Raw genomic sequence first — 17979 nt, forward strand, 5'->3', positions numbered from 1 at the left:
CAGTCCTGTAAACTCTGTGTAGAAATGTTGACTGCACAAACTGAATATGCAGTTTTATGGTTACTGTGTTGTCACAGACCCTTTAACCTATTCCAGTCCTGTAAACTTTGCGTAGGAACAAGCCAAGTAAGAACTAAGAAGTGACTGTACTATACTAAGTAAGAAAAGGAAAAATTTGTTTTGCCAATCCATAAATGGCAATTATTAATTAAACAAGCAACAAACCAGGCTATCAAGGTCTCTGGGTAGTAAATTAAAGGAACAAAATTTCTGAACAAACATAATTACATGTAAAGTAAGGCCTACAAAGTCACAGAAATTCACACCCGTTTTTGAATTCAATATACTAAGTTTAGTTCACAAAACTATAAAAATTTGAATGGGTGACTCCATTTGAAAACTACACCCCCTGTGTGGGAGGTGCATGTCTCACATAAGGGTGTATGGATTTCAACTGGAATAGCCCAATTAGAAGATATCAGTGTGACCATAAATAGAATTTACTCACCAGATTTCAAATATAAGGATCAAAATAATGTCTATTTAATACTGGCATTTAAGCTAACAACTTGCTTGATTAGGGGCTGTGCAATAATTACGATCCCTGTATGGGGGGGGGGGTAAAATTGGGGGTGGCAAGAATTTGTTGGCCACTGCAGCCAAAAGAGGGGGCACACAATATCTGGCAAGCCCAGAAGGGGCAAGCAATCTTCAGCACATGGTCATGGGGCGCCTTTCAAACAGAACACTCTAAAAAGGCTTAGGAAAACCACACAGAAATGCCTAAATATGTATATATCTAGACCATTAAGGTTTGCAAGTTGGGATCCCAAAAATTTTCCATGTGCAAAGGGGGGAGGCAAATATCTTTTGGCAGGCTGATGAGAGGGGTGGCAAGCAAGTTTTGACAGGCTAAAAGGAGGGGCAAGCATTTTTTGGCATGCTGTTTGGAAATTCTACCCCCCCAGTTCATAATTTTTGCACAGCCCTTAGGAATAATGAAATTCGTATGCCCAGGCCAGTAGTACCTGTTCAGTTTTGTGAAACAACCAGCGACTTTCATGAAAGAAATCACAAGTCAATTACAGTTCAAATTTCACAAGTATACAATCTGATCAACAGACCATGTAATACCACTCTCTGTTGAAATTGGTATTTTGCAGTGCAAATATACACGTGAAGTGAACAGTATCTGAAATTAATCTCTAGCAGGTCTGGTCATGGGTCATAATTATATACCGTCTAAGTTAAATCCAGAATAGTCTTTTTGTAACCAATCACCAGGTAGTAATCATGGGGTTTACATGTGCTAATAGTTCTGGAATAATGCAATCAACACAGTGAAAATATTGCTGTCACTTGACAATTATATTTATTCTTATGGAATATATCCGACAGAATACACCCAAATGTATTAGGAAAACACCCAAATGTATTAGGAATACACCCAAATGTATTAGGAAAACACCCAAATGTATTAGGAATACACCCAAATGTATTAGGAATACACCCAAATGTATTAGGAAAACACACAAATGTATTAGGAATACACCCAAATGTATTAGGAATACACCCAAATGAATTAGGAATACACCCAAATGTAATAGGAATACACCCAAATGTATTAGGAAAACACCCAAATGTATTAGGAAAAAACGATCAAAATGGTGCATAGAACAGTATGGGTGATACCATGGGAGGGGGGACGAGGCTACCAATCTTTTGTTCATAGAACTAACGAAACATATCTCAGGCCTGAAATGAGAAAAACATTTGATGCCAATATCTCAATTTTTATGGGGACTAAAGTGGGGGATGGGGCTGATAACTGGGTCATCCACTTTTAAATGCAGTCAAAACTGTTTTAGGTTTTATAATACTTACAAATTTACATAATTTAATTATATCAAAATATATACATATATTATGTAACTTTCTATATACAATATATTGACAGTATTTAACACGTCATGCATTCCTTTTTCTCAATAGACCAGTCAAATCAAATCAAGATCGGAAAACCATCCAGGTGCAGTGAGTGGTATTTATTCAGTAAGCTAGGGGGTCAAAATGGTGGACAAGAACTGTCATGATTCACAGTACCCTTTTGAGCAAAAATACAGCTTATTTAGCCAATGTCACACTCTGAGATATTGAGACTGAAAATCACACTGAAAACTGCAGAGTAACGCTGAAAAATTGTACAATAGATAATACCACTGAAATAGCACTGAAAAGAGTTCTTTTGTTATCAGATTTATGTCTATAATCGCACTGAAAACTGACCGCAACATTCTCAGAACGAGAGGCCGTTCATTAATCCCACTGAAATGGTCCTAATCACGGCACTGAAATATATTGGCCCAGCGCCCATGCTATTGTTATGAATAATAATCTCTAGACAATGGCCACACTGAAAATACCCAGAGTAACAATGGAAATGGCTAGAGTAACGCTGAAAATGGTTTTCAGTGTGATTTTCAGCGTCAAACTTTCATAGTGTCATGTCAACATGGTGACATCAAGTAAAATATTTTCTTCACATATTGAACTAAGATCTCTGCTATTTGGCACTTCACAATATGACAGTAATGGAAAAGAAAAGTGTAAATGGTTGCATTTTTCAGTACTTCATTGCACAAATGGGCTATTCCATTTAAAATCCACACTACCCCTGTGGAAGATTATGGAAATATCTTCCACAGAGGGAGTATGAGCTTCAAATAGAATAGACTGTTGGGTAACTTCCATTTGAAAAACTCACTCCAGTTGTGGAAGATATAGGTAAATGCATAATACAGGGGGAGTATGGGTTTCAAAATAATTGACCCTGACTAATTACATTTGAAAAACATACTCCCCCTGTGGAAGATACTTCCAAAATCTTCCACAGGGGTAGTGTGGATTTTAAATGGAAGAGCCCAATTGACACTTGGCCATGATCGCATCTTTCATGCAGATTTGTGTGATTGGCTAAATAGTGAAATTTGTGTAACAGCATATTCAATCCATCGTGGGACATTTTTAAAACAAATCCAGGCTACCAGGCGATCATGCATATCACGCTATGCATGACTGGCACATGATTGACCGGCAGCCTGGATTTGTTGGAAAAACGTCCCACGTTGGTTTGATGACCCAGAATTATAAACTGGGTCATCATAAACAAACGGCAGCTGTCTTCAGAAACATCAATAGGCACACTTTCGCAAAGCGTGTAATGGGCTATACCAGTTGAAATCCATACTCCCTATGTAAAACATGACCTTAATCTTAAGCTTACATATAGGGAGTGTGAATTTAAATGTTAAATGGGGTTACCTGAATGGGGACTCCATTTGAAATCTACACACCCCTGTGTGGGAGATTAAGATCATGTCTTCCATAGGGAGTGTATGGATTTCAACTAGAATAGCCCATTTTGGAGCAGACAACACTGAATGGCTCCATTTGAAATCTACACACCCCTGTGTGGGAGATTAAGATCATGTCTTCCATAGGGGGTGTATGGATTTCAACTAGAATAGCCCATTTTGGAGCAGACGACACTGAATGAGTGACTCCATTTGAAATCTACACCCCCTGTGTGGAAGATTAAGATCATGTCTTCCATGGGGGGTGTATGGACTGCAATTGAAATAGCCCAATTTCACATAGGCTTTTCACACAATCTGCTGATAATGATAGACAGCAGGTGCATATACAATGTATATTATACATGTACTTAGTACTCCTTATAAAAGGAATCACACTTTTTATGTTAAGACTATTTACGTAGTCGGACATAGTGAAGCATGACAATAAGGCTTAAAAAAAGTTGTTGTACGTGTAATGGGCTGAACAAAAATAAGATTTTGAAGGTAGGGAGTAATCTTGTTAAATAAAATTTAAAAAATTGTTCAATGATGTACTTTTCTACCATCTATATAAACTTTTCAACAAAATGGTAGCTTTTTTGTTTCTACATGTGTCTCTTTTTCCACATTGCTGGCAATAAATATCAAACAGCCATAATTGGGGTCATTTCAAATCATCGCCAAGTCAACGAGGTTTAAGAAAGTTCTCGCATTGTTAATTGTTGGTTATACATACCTATACAAAATACAATGCCTGGTCACCAACCACTTGAACAGGATTTAGCCAAAGCAAACAAAGACCAGAGCTATTAAAAATTCTATAGCCATTTAAGGTAGAAGCTTATTATCCACTTCATCAATGGGATTATTGATTGGTGTTTGACTATCAAAATGAGATAGATGTCGCGCCAGCTTGAGTTACCGATGAATACTGAACACATTTTACACTGTAACTCAGAATACAATTTAGGGAATTTACGGCTCATTTGTGCTGTACGGTCACATATGTGTTCATAGAGAAGCTGATATATTCATCACAGACACATGACTTCTCTCCCTCCCCCGCTTGAAATACTGAGACCACAGACTACTACAGACCATGTACCAAATTAACAGTCAAAGTCCCCGTGTCTTGTATAGTGCGATTTCTCACATATTCATGAGGGCCGATTGTTCGATCATGCCGTGTCTAACAAACACGCCAGCGCTGCGTGCCTACGCGATAGAGCGTTGCGTACTTTCGCCATTACTCAATAGACCGTGAAAATACGCAGAAATTACGTAGCAGACTCGCCTGTCGCATTTCATGGAACAATCGGCCCTCATTATCGGGTGATGCGGAGACTTTGACTGGTTGTACAGCCTGTTTTCTTTCTTCTCTGTGACTGAGATAAACGTATCCAATAGTTGTAATGTACATCTTCCTTTGACCTGGTTTTAGGTCAGAATTGTCCCATTTTGAAAAATCTCACATATTTGTGCCAGTAAAGTCGTTATAGTAGCTGGTCAGCGGGGCGATTTGAAAATGTTGACCTCTTGGCTTGGTAGCTCTGGTATGATATGCCACTGTTTGCAGGGATGCAAAACTCGCAATTTGGCGACTTTTGAAAATTTTGCCTGCGACTTTCACAATGTCCTGTCCCGTACACACCAATGTTTAGGAAAAAATTTGGGTTACTTTTCAACATTGGCTCTTGCGACTTCCGGTAGTTTCCTGCCTCATAAAAACCAATGGTTAAGAAAAAATTGGGTGACTTTTCGATTATTCAACCCGCGATTTGGGCTGAAATTTGTTAGCAACCCTGTCTACAGATTAAGTGGCTCAACGTCGCTGTCGTCTGTATCAGATGCATCCACCTCTCCCTCGATAGTTGACCGTCGCTTCTTGATTAGTGCCACAAGCAAAGCAATAAGGATAAACTGGAGGAAGAGACGTAACATAAAGATCGAGTGTCAAATGCTGCATATGTGACAAAATCTGAGATTTTTAATAAAACATTAAGGGAACTGGAATGAGCGTTTTGACAGTATTTTTTGTGGGACATGAGAGCACATCAGACCTATCGAATTGCATTCTGAATACGAAGGATGTCTTTCTGATATCAAATAATTTTCATTTTATGAAATTCACGATATAATACAAATTTTATGACAAATGATTAAAATTTGATATTTTTCACATTTTGGAGATATAACAGTCCTCAAGTAAATTTTATAAATTTAATGATATAGTCTTAAAGTGTATGTAGCTGGGAGGAAAAGCCGACGATCAATTGAAAATTTTGACCTTTCATATTGAAGATATGGATTTTTTTCCCAAAAAGACCTAATTTTTTTTGATGTTTTGGGAAAAAAATCCATATCTTCAATCGAAAGGTCAAAATTTTCAATTGATCGTCGGCTTTTCATCCCACCTATATACACATTAGCAGTGTTCGAAATTTTGGTTGTCCGTTCGCCCGGGACAACCAAAACATGCACCGGACAACCAAAAATAATGCTCCAGTTGTAGATCTACAGCCAAAAGTCACTTTTTCAGCATGTTAGTTTGCTCAAACCTGACATAATTGATGAATTGTTAAATATTTAAGAGTAATTGTTCATAAATTGACTACACTTACTCCACTTTTATATTGGTCACATGTAGTTGTTTCAGATTGTGGCAGCTTACGGACAACCAAAAACTTTGGTGGACAACCAGAAATTACAACCTGGTTGTCCATGGGACAACCCCTTTTATTTTCTTAATTCGAACACTGCACATTAGGTAGAAATCATCAGATTATAAAGTTTACTTCGAGTACTGTTAAATATCAAAAATATCAATTTTTAATGATTTGCCATAAAATGTGTATTACATTGCCATTTTCAAAAAATCAAAATTATTTGATATCAGAAGGACATTCTTCGTATTCAGAATGCAATTCGATATGTCCGATGTGCTCTAATGTCCCACAATAAATACTGTCCAAACGTTCATACCCCAGCCCTTAAGTCATTTAATTGACCTTTTCGGTAAATTCTATGAGCCTTTTCAGGTAGACCTGAGATGTTGTCAATAGACGCCATGCTGATGTGCACATCGTTTAGCGAACAACAATACTGCGAATTGCAAGTCGGCTTGACGTCAAATGACGACATCTCAGGTCTACCCCAATGAATTATGGGATTTACCGAAAAGATCAAAATACATGGCGCACAGGATGTTCATTGCATATCAAACTGATCAAATTCAGTCACAACCGCGATGGACTGATACAGGTGATGGAATTAAATAGCGATTTTTTTTTCTATACCTCAAAGGGGACAATGTCTGGGGTGCAAACAAACATTTTGTGGAAAAAATCAAGCTAATTTTTCATGGAAATTTATATTTGCACCAACACATCAGCTTTCCTTATTAGATTTAGATTGTGCAATAATTATGAACCCTGGGGAGGGTAAAATTGGGGGGGCAAGGCATTTTTGGCCAGCCGAAAAGGGGTGCCAAGCGATTTTTGACACACATTCATGGGGCACCTTTTAAATAGAATGCTCTAAAAAAACTTAATACTTAAAAAACAAATTTTCATGCTTGCTGCACTCGCAATATATATCTAGGCCATTTTAAGATTTGCAAATTGTTATCCCAAAAATTTGGTATGTGCAAAGGGACAGGCCGAGGGGGGGGGGGTATTTTTGGCATGTCATTTGGAAATTTACCCCCTCCCCGGGTTCATAATTACTGCACAGTACTGCACTGCACATTACTTACAGCCAAGAAGACCCAATTGGCCCAGTAATAGCAGGCACCAAAGAACCATAGTTGAAAGACAAACTTGGTGAGTAGAGCTGTTGTCACTGTCATAGTACAATCTGCAGAAATAAAAGAATACATTATATCAAAGCTACTTGCTGATTGGCTGCAAGAGGCTATATATGATTCATTGAGCCAATCAGTAACATTGTAACAACCATAGTTGAAAGACAAATTTGGTGAGTAGAGCTGTTTTCACTGTCATAGTACAGTCTGCAGAAATAAAACACATAATATCAAAGCTACCTGCTGATTGGCTATATGTGATTCATTAAGCCAATCAGCTACATGGTAAGAATCACTTGTACAGTTACAGAAATAAAGAAACGCACAAAATGAAAGCCACATGCTGATTTGCTACAAGAGGCTGTTTATGCTGTTAATGATTTATTGAATAAATAAAAGAAACACAATCAAAGCTATAACTGCTGATTGACTACAAGACAGAAGAACTAATATGCAAGATGAGTTGTACAACTGAAGAGGATTGAGCTTATTATTTAGAAGCTGTATTTTAATTGGTCTCTCAGATGCACACACCACATAATTAGCCAATCAGAAACATGGTTAGAATGAGATGTACAGCTGAAGAGGATTGAGCTTATTATTTAGAAGCTGTATTTTAATTGGTCTCTCAGATGCACACACCACATAATTAGCCAATCAGAAACATGGTTAGAATGAGTTGTACAGCTGAAGAGGATTGAGCTTATTATTTAGAAGCTGTATTTTAATTGGTCTCTCAGATGCATACATCACATAATTAGCCAATCAGAAACATGGTTAGAATGAGTTGTACAACTGAAGATGATTAATTGAGCTTATTATTTAGAAGCTGTATTTTAACTGGTCTCTCAGATGAATACACCACATAATTAGCCAATCAGAAACATGGTTAAAAGAACAGCTGAAGATGATTGAGTTTATTATTTATAAGCTGTATTTTAATTGGTATCTCAGATGCATACACCACATAATTAGCCAATCAGAAACATGGTTAAAAGAACAGCTGAAGATGATTGAGCTTATTATTTATAAGCTGTATTTTAATTGGTCTCTCAGATGCATACACCACATAATTAGCCAATCAGAAACAAGGTAAGAATGAGTTGTACAGCTGAAGAGGATTGAGCTTATTATTAAGCAGCTGTATTTTAATTGGTCTCTCAGATGCATACACCACATAATTAGCCAATCAGAAACAAGGTAAGAATGAGTTGTACAGCTGAAGAGGATTGAGCTTATTATTAAGCAGCTGTATTTTAATTGGTCACTCAGATGCACACACCACATAATTAGCCAATCAGAAACAAGGTAAGAATGAGTTGTACAGCTGAAGAGGATTGAGCTTATTATTAAGCAGCTGTATTTTAATTGGTCTCTCAGATGTATACACCACATAATTAGCCAATCAGAAACATGGTAAGAATGAGTTGTACAACTGAAGAGGATTGAGCTTATTATTTAGAAGCTGTATTTTAATTGGTCTCTCAGATGCATACACCACATAATTAGCCAATCAGAAACATGGTAAGAATGAGTTGTACAGCTGAAGAGGATTGAGCTTATTAATTAGAAGCTGTATTTTAATTGGTCTCTCAGATGCATACACTAACACCACATAATTAGCCAATCAGAAACATGGTAAGAATGAGTTGTACAGCTGAAGAGGATTGAGCTTTTTATATAGAAGCTGTATTTTAATTGGTCTCTCAGATGCATACACCACATAATTAGCCAATCAGAAACATGGTTAGAATGAGTTGTACAGCTGAAGAGGATTGAGCTTATTAAATAGAAGCTGTATTTTAATTGGTCACTCAGATGCATACACCACATAATTATGTGGTGTGTGCATCTGAGAGACCCAGTACAGGGTTTTCCAGATTATGACAAATCACATGTTTAGGATCCTGAATGGCAAAAGTCCTACTTATTTTCTTATTTTCACCACATAATTAGCCAATCAGAAACATGGTAAGAATGAGTTGTACAGCTGAAGAGGATTGAGCTTATTATTTAGAAGCTGTATTTTAATTGGTCACTTAGATGACTATCAATTAATTAACCAGAAATGCTCGGTATAAAAGGGTTGTTTTTTTGTCAAATATAAGTTTGAATATATCTTTGATAATATCATAAAAGTAAGTTTACCTTTAATAGCTGTCGTACATTGTACAGGTGTGGTAGAATTAGACTGAAAAGAAAGAAAAGGTATGGTATTATTGGAATATTTATTCTAAAATAAGGTTACATTTATCTATTCATGAATGATATTAGGAAACAAGGTTAGCATTAAAGCTAAAACAAAGGGGTCCAATTAGAACCCTTAACTTTCAGAACTCCAGGGGACTATCACAACATTTTGGGGTCCCTAGATACAAAAATGCAAAACTAAAATTAGACCCCTTAAGGTTCGTTGATACTACCACCGCATCTGCGATGGGTTGCTTTGCGATGCCGATATATCGATTACTTTTTACCGCAACTCAACGCAACTCGTCGCATTTCCAAGTTAAAATGTATTTAACTTTATTGCGATATCGCAATGCAGTACTTGCAGTATAATGCAGTGCGACAACGCACCGCATCGCAAAGCATCGCATCGCAAATGCGGTGGTAGTATGAATGGACCTTTAGCTAATAAAAGGTACTAAGTTGGGGGTCTGTCGCAACATTTTGGAGTCACAGATGTAGAAATGCAAGTGTAAGAGATCCATTTAGTTCCCATATAGCTAACAAAAAGTCCAAAAGTTTGGGGTATGGCACAAAATTGTGGGTTCCCAGATATTTTTAGTGCTAACCCTGAATACTAACCTTTTATTCTTTGATTGAGAATCAGCTGCCAAAACTTTTCAGATACATAACAGTTAGAATTTCAAGAGAACTCAATTTATAGCACGAGAACAAACTTGACAGTGGCACCGCCGCACCGATATATATTTCTGATTCCCATATACTCTGGTGCTAGTGTATAACATTCAATGCTAGTATCACACACATCATGATAAGGCATAAAAATAGTAGGCCCTGTGGTTTATTCTTGTGTGATCTAATCTTATATGTTAACCTACTGAGTGCATCAGTCTATAGACACTCATTTCACCTACCGGTATGTATTTCTGATTCCCATATGTCATATACTCTGGTGCTAGTGTATATAACATGACATTCAATGCTAGTATCACACACATCATAATTAGACATAAGAATTAGTAGGCCCTGTGGTTTATTCTTGTGTGGTCAAATCGTATATGTTAACCTACCGAGTTACTCAGTCTATAGACACTCATATTACCTACCGGTATGTATTTCTGATTCCCATATGTCATATACTCTGGTGCTAGTGTATATAACATGACATTCAATGCTAGTATCACACACATCATGATAAGGCATAAGAACAATAGGCCCTGAGGCTTGGTCTTGTGCGGTCTGATCTTGTACATCTGTGAAAAGAAGTGCAAATAATATCAAAGCTATCTGCTGATTGGCTACAAGAGGCTATACATGATTTATTGAGCCAATCAGTAACATTGTAAAAACAAGGCTTGTGATCTAGATTCAGAAATAAATCAGTCTTAATATGCCCATACTTTGCATCAGTAATCGATAAAAGGGAAGGGGGTCTTATGAAGCTACAAATGTCCAAATCAACAGTCTATCTTTCTTGGTTTTCTGGTTGAAAACCACCTCTACAAAAACAAGAAATGAGAGGAGTGGGCGATTTGGGCATCTTTTACAGCTGAAATAACATATATTCAAATGCTTTCAGCATCTGTTTTGCAAAAATTCAGGGATCTTTCAAAGCTGCATGGTCCCAAAACAGGGGTCTTTCTGGGGAAATATACACGAACCATGCAATGAGTACATTCGTACTGCACCATTTATGTTCAGACTTATTAGTGGGTATTATTTTGGGTGGTTCCACACTCATGATGTGTAAAAGAGATGCAACATGCCTTACCTTCTATTGTTACGCTATCTACATTTTATTTCAGAAAAGCGCCTTTTTTTTCAAATAAAACCAAACAAATATTTGCGAACCTACAGGTTTAACCCTATTCTATTACCCCCACAAAAGTGGTATATTTGAGTGTTGTGGAGGTATCATATTAACTACTGCGTTACAGTGTTATTGGTTGGGTAAAAACCAATAAGTGGCATACCATTGGCAAGCTTGGACTTTAAGCTTTTAGAACAAGTACCGTCGGATCCGTAGCGGTCGCTGCGGGACAAGGAATTCAATTTTGCAGTGTTGGTGTCTTGAAGCAGGTTCAAGTTTGTAAAAAAAAAAATTAGGAAAAAAAAAAAAAATTTGGAAAAAATTTCAAAAAAAAAATTTCGGAAAAAAAAAATTTCAAAAAAAAAAATTTCAGAAAAAAAAAAAAAATTAGGAAAAAAAAAAAAATTCGAAAAAAAAAAAATTTAAAAAAAAAAAATTTAGGAAAAAAAAATTTCAAAAAAAAAGAATTTTGGAAAAAAAAAAAAATTTCAATTTCCTTAATTCTCTTTAAAAACACCCAATTTCCTTAATTCTCTTCAATTTCCTTAACTTCCCTCAATTTCCCTCATTTTCCCTTAAATTCCTCAATTTCCCCTCATTTTCCCAAATTTGGAATGAAACTCTTTTCCAGTATGGGGCATGGGTATATGCCCTCCCCCTCACCAAGTATCATAGCCATGCGACAAACAATGCAAACGTAACAGCATTTTTTAGCGTTTGTTACTAACGGACTAACGGACGAACAGACGGAGAGACATGGTGACTTATAGAGCTGCTACCCGCAGCTAAAAACAAGTTTAATATTTAACTATGTAAATATTATGCAAATTAGCTCATGAATAATTAATGAGCTCATAGCCAAATATCATCAAAAAATTATTTTCATTTACAATTTTGAAGTGTATGAGTACATCAATGTGGCATTTTTAGGCAGTTTTAAATACACTGCTGTGTTTCTACAATAAAAAGAAATCTGAGTTACTTTGGACCATATGTTTGTGAAGATTATCATTCATCCAGGTAGTAAATAATAAATTATTTTGAACTACAATCTAGGCAACTGGACTTACGTTTTTGAGTGGGAAATTTTCACGTTCTATCCTGAACGCATCATCAGCCCGACTGATCTTCTGGCGGTAAAAGTTCAGTGACCTGTGATACTACAACATCCGTTTCACAGGTCAATGAACTTTTACCGCCAGAAGATCAGTCGGGCTGATGATGCGTTCAGGATAGAACGTGAAAATTTCCCACTCAAAAACGTAAGTCCAGTTGCCTAGATTGTAGTTCAAAATAATTTATTACTTTGGACCATATTTAAAAAGTTTATGGACATTTTTGGGCTATTTTTTGGGCAAAATTTGGCTTAAAAATGGTCAAAATATGCAGGTTTCCAACATTTTAAACCATTTTATGATGTATTAATGGTAGTTGTATTAGGAAAAAAGGTGTTTTGTTGATAGAGAAGTGATAAATTATCAAAACTATTCCAAAGATAAGACCTTATTTGTGTAAATAATTATTTTACATGCATATTAAGCCATTTCGTGCCATATGGCACGAAATTGATAGGGGGTAATAGAATAGGGTTAATGTGTACAGCTTTCAAAAGGGGAATTAAATGAAACAGCAAAATTGTTCAGAACAGTAATAATTAATAAAAGGCATATGAAACTGTACTTTAAAAATTGGCCTAAAGCACTCACCTTAACACAGCAGAACCATATCCCAATTCTTCTAATGCCAGCCATAGATGCAAACAAGAAATATACCACCAGTCCCACAAAGAATATGTAGTCTAACGGAAATACCTGTACATTGAAGACATAACAGTATGTGATGACTATAGGGTATACACAGAATTGGGGTCAGAGGTCATATGCAAACAAGAAATATACCACCAGTCCCACAAAGAATATGTAGTCTAACGGAAATACCTGTACATTGAAGACATAACAGTATGTGATGACTATAGGGTATACACAGAATTGGGGTCAGAGGTCATATGCAAACAAGAAATATACCACCAGTCCAACAAAAAAAATATGTAGTCTAACGGAAATACCTGCAGATTGAAGACATAACAGTATGTGATGACTATAGGGTATACACAGAATTGGGGTCAGAGGTCATATGCAAACAAGAAATATACCACCAGTCCAACAAAAAATATGTAGTCTAACGGAAATACCTGCAGATTGAAGACATAACAGTATGTGATGACTATAGGGTATACACAGAATTGGGGTCAGAGGTCATATGCAAACAAGAAATATACCACCAATCCTACAAAGAATATGTAGTCTAACGGAAATACCTGCAGATTGACGACATAATGTCAGTATGTGATGACTATAGGGTATACACAGAATTGGGGTCAGAGGTCCTCCCTTGATAAGCCCCCTTTTACCTGCTGACATAGCAGGAAGAACATATCAATAGGGTTTGGGTAGTGTCTTTCTGGTAGTACATAACACAATGTAAAGTAAGCTTCTCCTATATCCCTCCCCTCCCCTCCCTCCCTTGATAAGCTCCTCTTACCTGTTGACATAGCAGTAAGAACATATCAATAGGCTTTGGGTAGTGTCTTTCTGGTAGTACATAACACATTGTAAAGTAAGCTTCTCCTATATCCCTCCCTCCCCTCCCTCCCTTGATAAGCCCCTCTTACCTGCTGACATAGCAGTAAGAACATATCAATAGGGTTTGGGTAGTGTCTTTCTGGTAGTACATAACACATTGTAAAGTAAGCTTCCCCAATATCCCTCCCCTCCCTCCCTTGATAAGCCCCGCTTACCTGTTGACATAGCAGTAAGAACATATCAATAGGGTTTGGGTAGTGTCTTTCTGGTAGTACATAACACAATGTAAAGTAAGCTTCCCCTATATCCCTCCCCTCCCCTCCCTCCCTTGATAAGCCCCTCTTACCTGTTGACATAGCAGTAAGAACATATCAATAGGGTTTGGGTAGTGTCTTTCTGGTAGTACATAACACAATGTAAAGTAAGCTTCCCCTATATCCCTCCCCTCCCCTCCCTCCCTTGATAAGCTCCTCTTACCTATTGACATAGCAGTAAGAACATATCAATAGGGTTTGGGTAGTGTCTTTCTGGTAGTACATAACACAATGTAAAGTAAGCTTCCCTATATCCCTCCCTCCCTCCCTCCCTTGATAAGTCCTGCTTACCTGTTGACATAGCAGTAAGAACATATCAATAGGGTTTGGGTAGTGTCTTTCTGGTAGTACATAACACAATGTAAAGTAAGCTTCCCCTATATCCCTCCCTCCCTCCCTCCCTTGATAAGTCCTGCTTACCTGTTGACATAGCAGTAAGAACATATCAATAGGGTTTGGGTAGTGTCTTTCTGGTAGTACATAACACAATGTAAAGTAAGCTTCCCTATATCCCTCCCCTCCCCTCCCTCCCTTGATAAGCCCCGCTTACCTGTTGACATAGCAGTAAGAACATATCAAAAGGGTTCGGGTAGTGTCTTTCTGGTAGTACATAACACATTGTAAAGTAAGCTTCCCCTATATCACTCCCCCTCCCTCCCTCCCTTGATAAGCCCCTCTTACCTGTTGACATAGCAGTAAGAACATATCAATAGGGTTCGGGTAGTGTCTTTCTGGTAGTACATAACACAATGTAAAGTACGCTTCCCCTATATCCCTCCCCTCCCCTCCCTCCCTTGATAAGCTCCTCTTACCTGTTGACATAGCAGTAAGAACATATCAATAGGGTTTGGGTAGTGTCTTTCTGGTAGTACATAACACAATGTAAAGTAAGCTTCTCCTATATCCCTCCCCTCCCCTCCCTCCCTTGATAAGCCCCTCTTACCTGTTGACATAGCAGTAAGAACATATCAATAGGGTTCGGGTAGTGTCTTTCTGGTAGTACATAACCTGTCTTTGCCCCCAGTGAGTGCTTGAAGCGGTCCACGCTGAAATACAAAACAGGTCATCACAGATTAACCCATAGAGTACCAGAGTTGTAAGCTCCAAATTTCCAGCCGCATTCTTCATTAATGTGTGGAATACATCAAAAGAGATGAATTCCATACGTTAATGAAGAATGCGGCTGGAAATTTGATTAATTTTGGGTTTATTACTCAGAAAATCAAAATTGCAAATGAGAAACATGTAATAATGACTTAGGCACTTTGGTTATGAGGGTGATGATATTGCAATTAAATGCCCTATTCCAATCAAATGGTTAAATACAAATATTAATGTGCATGCATGCACCATCCAAAAGTCGAGAGAATGATGTCGGACATCACAGTTTTAAGGGTATAAAAGATTGAAAATGTGGTGAATGGCAGCTCTTGACTTCAGGGAAATTTGTGTGGGAATTATTTTTAAGATACATATATGGCTCAAAATATGCTAAGGTGTCATATTATAGCCATATATTTTGACATCTTTTTTTTTAAATAATAATTATAGAAATGGAATATTTGCTAGTTTAGTGGCAAGTTTAGGTAGTAAAGACATAGCATACACAATTTAAGTAAAATCCTTTCACTCTAAATAATAAAAATAATAAAAAATAGCTGTAAAAATGCCTATTTTTACACTTTTATTTGTAACATGCCAAGAGACTTTTATTTGTAACATGCCAAATGCCAACAGCTTTTAATTTTTTTTATGGATCCTTATAGAAATTCATGTGACCTGTTTCCCAAAATGGTGCAGTAAACCAATCAAAAAAACAGAAAGAGGCATTATGAATTATAAGTTAACAGATCAAAAAAGGATTTAAAAGTTGGCCTTGCGTATGTTACTATTGTCTGTCAAACTTTTGATTGATTTTGAAGTCCCTCAGTTTTTTATAAACAAAGACTTGAAGCATGAACTAAAGGGTAAATCTATTGTAAATAACTTAATTTCTCCATATTATAATCAATTTGTAAGTGGCTGCCATCTTTTTTGAACATATAACAATTTTAAAAATTTTCTTGAAATGTCTGTCAAATAGTAACATACGCAAGCGGTGCTGTAATTCCTGCTAAACTAGGGTGATACAGCTAATTATGCTACATGACATAGCATTTAGCTCCACCTAGCTTTGTGGCACTATCACTTTGTGAGGAGAAGCTTTTTGATGACACAATCCATTGTTAAGTGTTGTCTGTCAAACATTTGTGCATAAGTAACATACATAAGATTTGTATGTGTCTGTCAAAAGTAACATCATAATACGTTTAAAAAATTAAAAATCACTTTATGTTTACATTATGATGATAGTTTAGAGTTTATAAAAGTGTTTTAAAACATGTGATTTATAAACTGCATGTGATCTTTATTCAATTTCCCATCTTGAACTACTGTTTTTGCCAAATTATTATTCTGTATGTTACATTTGACAGACATCTTGCGTATGTTATGGCTTGACAGACACACATATTTTATTTATAACAATTTATCCTCCTTATTGTAATATTTGGACACATTTTTTTCCACAATCAGTTGCTGTAGGTCCTACACCTAAATAACCACAAAATACCTTATGTAATACTTTATAAATTTTTATTTGATTGCAGAAAATCATCAAAATTGTGTCTGTCAAATATAACGTCACGTAAAGGGCTAGAAAATTAAATTTGTGAAGTAAATGGTCTATAACTTATCTTTCTTTTAGTGTATTATGAGCGATATATGTGCATACTATAATTTAAACCTGGTTGGAGACCAAAAGAAAAGAGCTGGAAAAATAATTGTGTGTTACACTTTTATGACACCTTAGCTTATTTTGAGCCATATCTATTGGAAAAGCATTATACACATTTTAAGCTTCAGAAATTTGGGAGGAGATTGAACATAGCCATATTGTCCAATCCCTTATCTAAACCCTGACCCTAGCATAAATATTGACCAATCCCTTACCTTGTCAAAATCAGCGATATGAACACCAATATCCCCATAGGAATCAACGCAATTCCCAGCACAACTTGGAAAGGACGCCAACATACCCCGCATTTATACCATAAACTCTTCTGTATTGTCACAAGGTGGCGCTCTTTGCGTTGTATCAAATCTTCCTCATCTTGTAAGTTGTCAAGTCTGTCTTTGTCTCTGGATGACATCTTCTTTCTGTTTTCACGATACTGGAAGGACGGATAATTGAATTTTTTTTGTTACTCCCTGGATTTGATAATAATGCTCATGAAAAGCAGCCCAAATCCTATAATATATGTGACCCGCTCTGACGAAACCCGCCATAAGTCGCACTCAGTCATTTTGAGATATGGCGAGTCAAATTTGGGAAAGAGGTGAAAAACCTTGCAGATTTTGTTTTTCAGTTCTTATTATTTTTTGATTCCTTTATGTTTACTTTAACCTACCACTGAAAACAAAACATTCTTTTACGTCTAAAATGCACCCAAACCTAACATTTTCTGAGCCAAAACCAAGTCCTTAACATCTCAGTTTACAACTTTAAAGCCATTTTTCTTGCATTTGCCTTTTCCTTATGTGTCGCTACTCCCCTTCCCATTGAAAGACCATAGAATGCGGGCCACATGTCCCAGAAACATAATTTTGGTATCAAATGAAAGCTGAAGACCTATACTAAATGATGACATCAAAAACTCAATTTTCAAAATTAGTGACTTATGTCTGGTTTTGTGGGAGCGGGTCACATATGTGACCCGTTCTGACAAATACAGGAACAAGTCGCATTTTTGATATTTCATGATTTGATTAAAAATGTAAGCATGGGACAATAAGCTTCAAAATGATACCAAAATTATATACATAGCATCAATACTTTTCAAGATATGGATAATTTTGTAATTGATACTTTGATATTTTTGCCTAA

General features: G+C 36.6%; 1 protein-coding gene across 1 annotated transcript in view; it reads right to left on the minus strand.

Moving 5' to 3' along the window:
* Positions 1 to 4590: 4590 nt before the first annotated feature.
* The window catches only part of LOC140138936 (probable lysosomal cobalamin transporter), a 33297-nt gene continuing 19908 nt past the window's right edge, over positions 4591 to 17979 (minus strand). The window contains exons 10-16 of the mRNA XM_072160719.1: positions 17046 to 17266; positions 14998 to 15100; positions 12865 to 12969; positions 10455 to 10601; positions 9307 to 9349; positions 7111 to 7211; positions 4591 to 5276 (exon numbers count right to left, since the gene is read on the minus strand). Coding sequence (XP_072016820.1) covers positions 5163 to 5276; positions 7111 to 7211; positions 9307 to 9349; positions 10455 to 10601; positions 12865 to 12969; positions 14998 to 15100; positions 17046 to 17266 — 834 coding nt within the window. The 3' untranslated portion in view covers positions 4591 to 5162. The remainder of the gene's footprint in view (positions 5277 to 7110; positions 7212 to 9306; positions 9350 to 10454; positions 10602 to 12864; positions 12970 to 14997; positions 15101 to 17045; positions 17267 to 17979) is intronic.

The sequence above is a fragment of the Amphiura filiformis genome, chromosome 18 (genome assembly GCF_039555335.1).
Source record: "Amphiura filiformis chromosome 18, Afil_fr2py, whole genome shotgun sequence".
Taxonomy (NCBI): Eukaryota; Metazoa; Echinodermata; class Ophiuroidea; order Amphilepidida; family Amphiuridae; genus Amphiura; species Amphiura filiformis.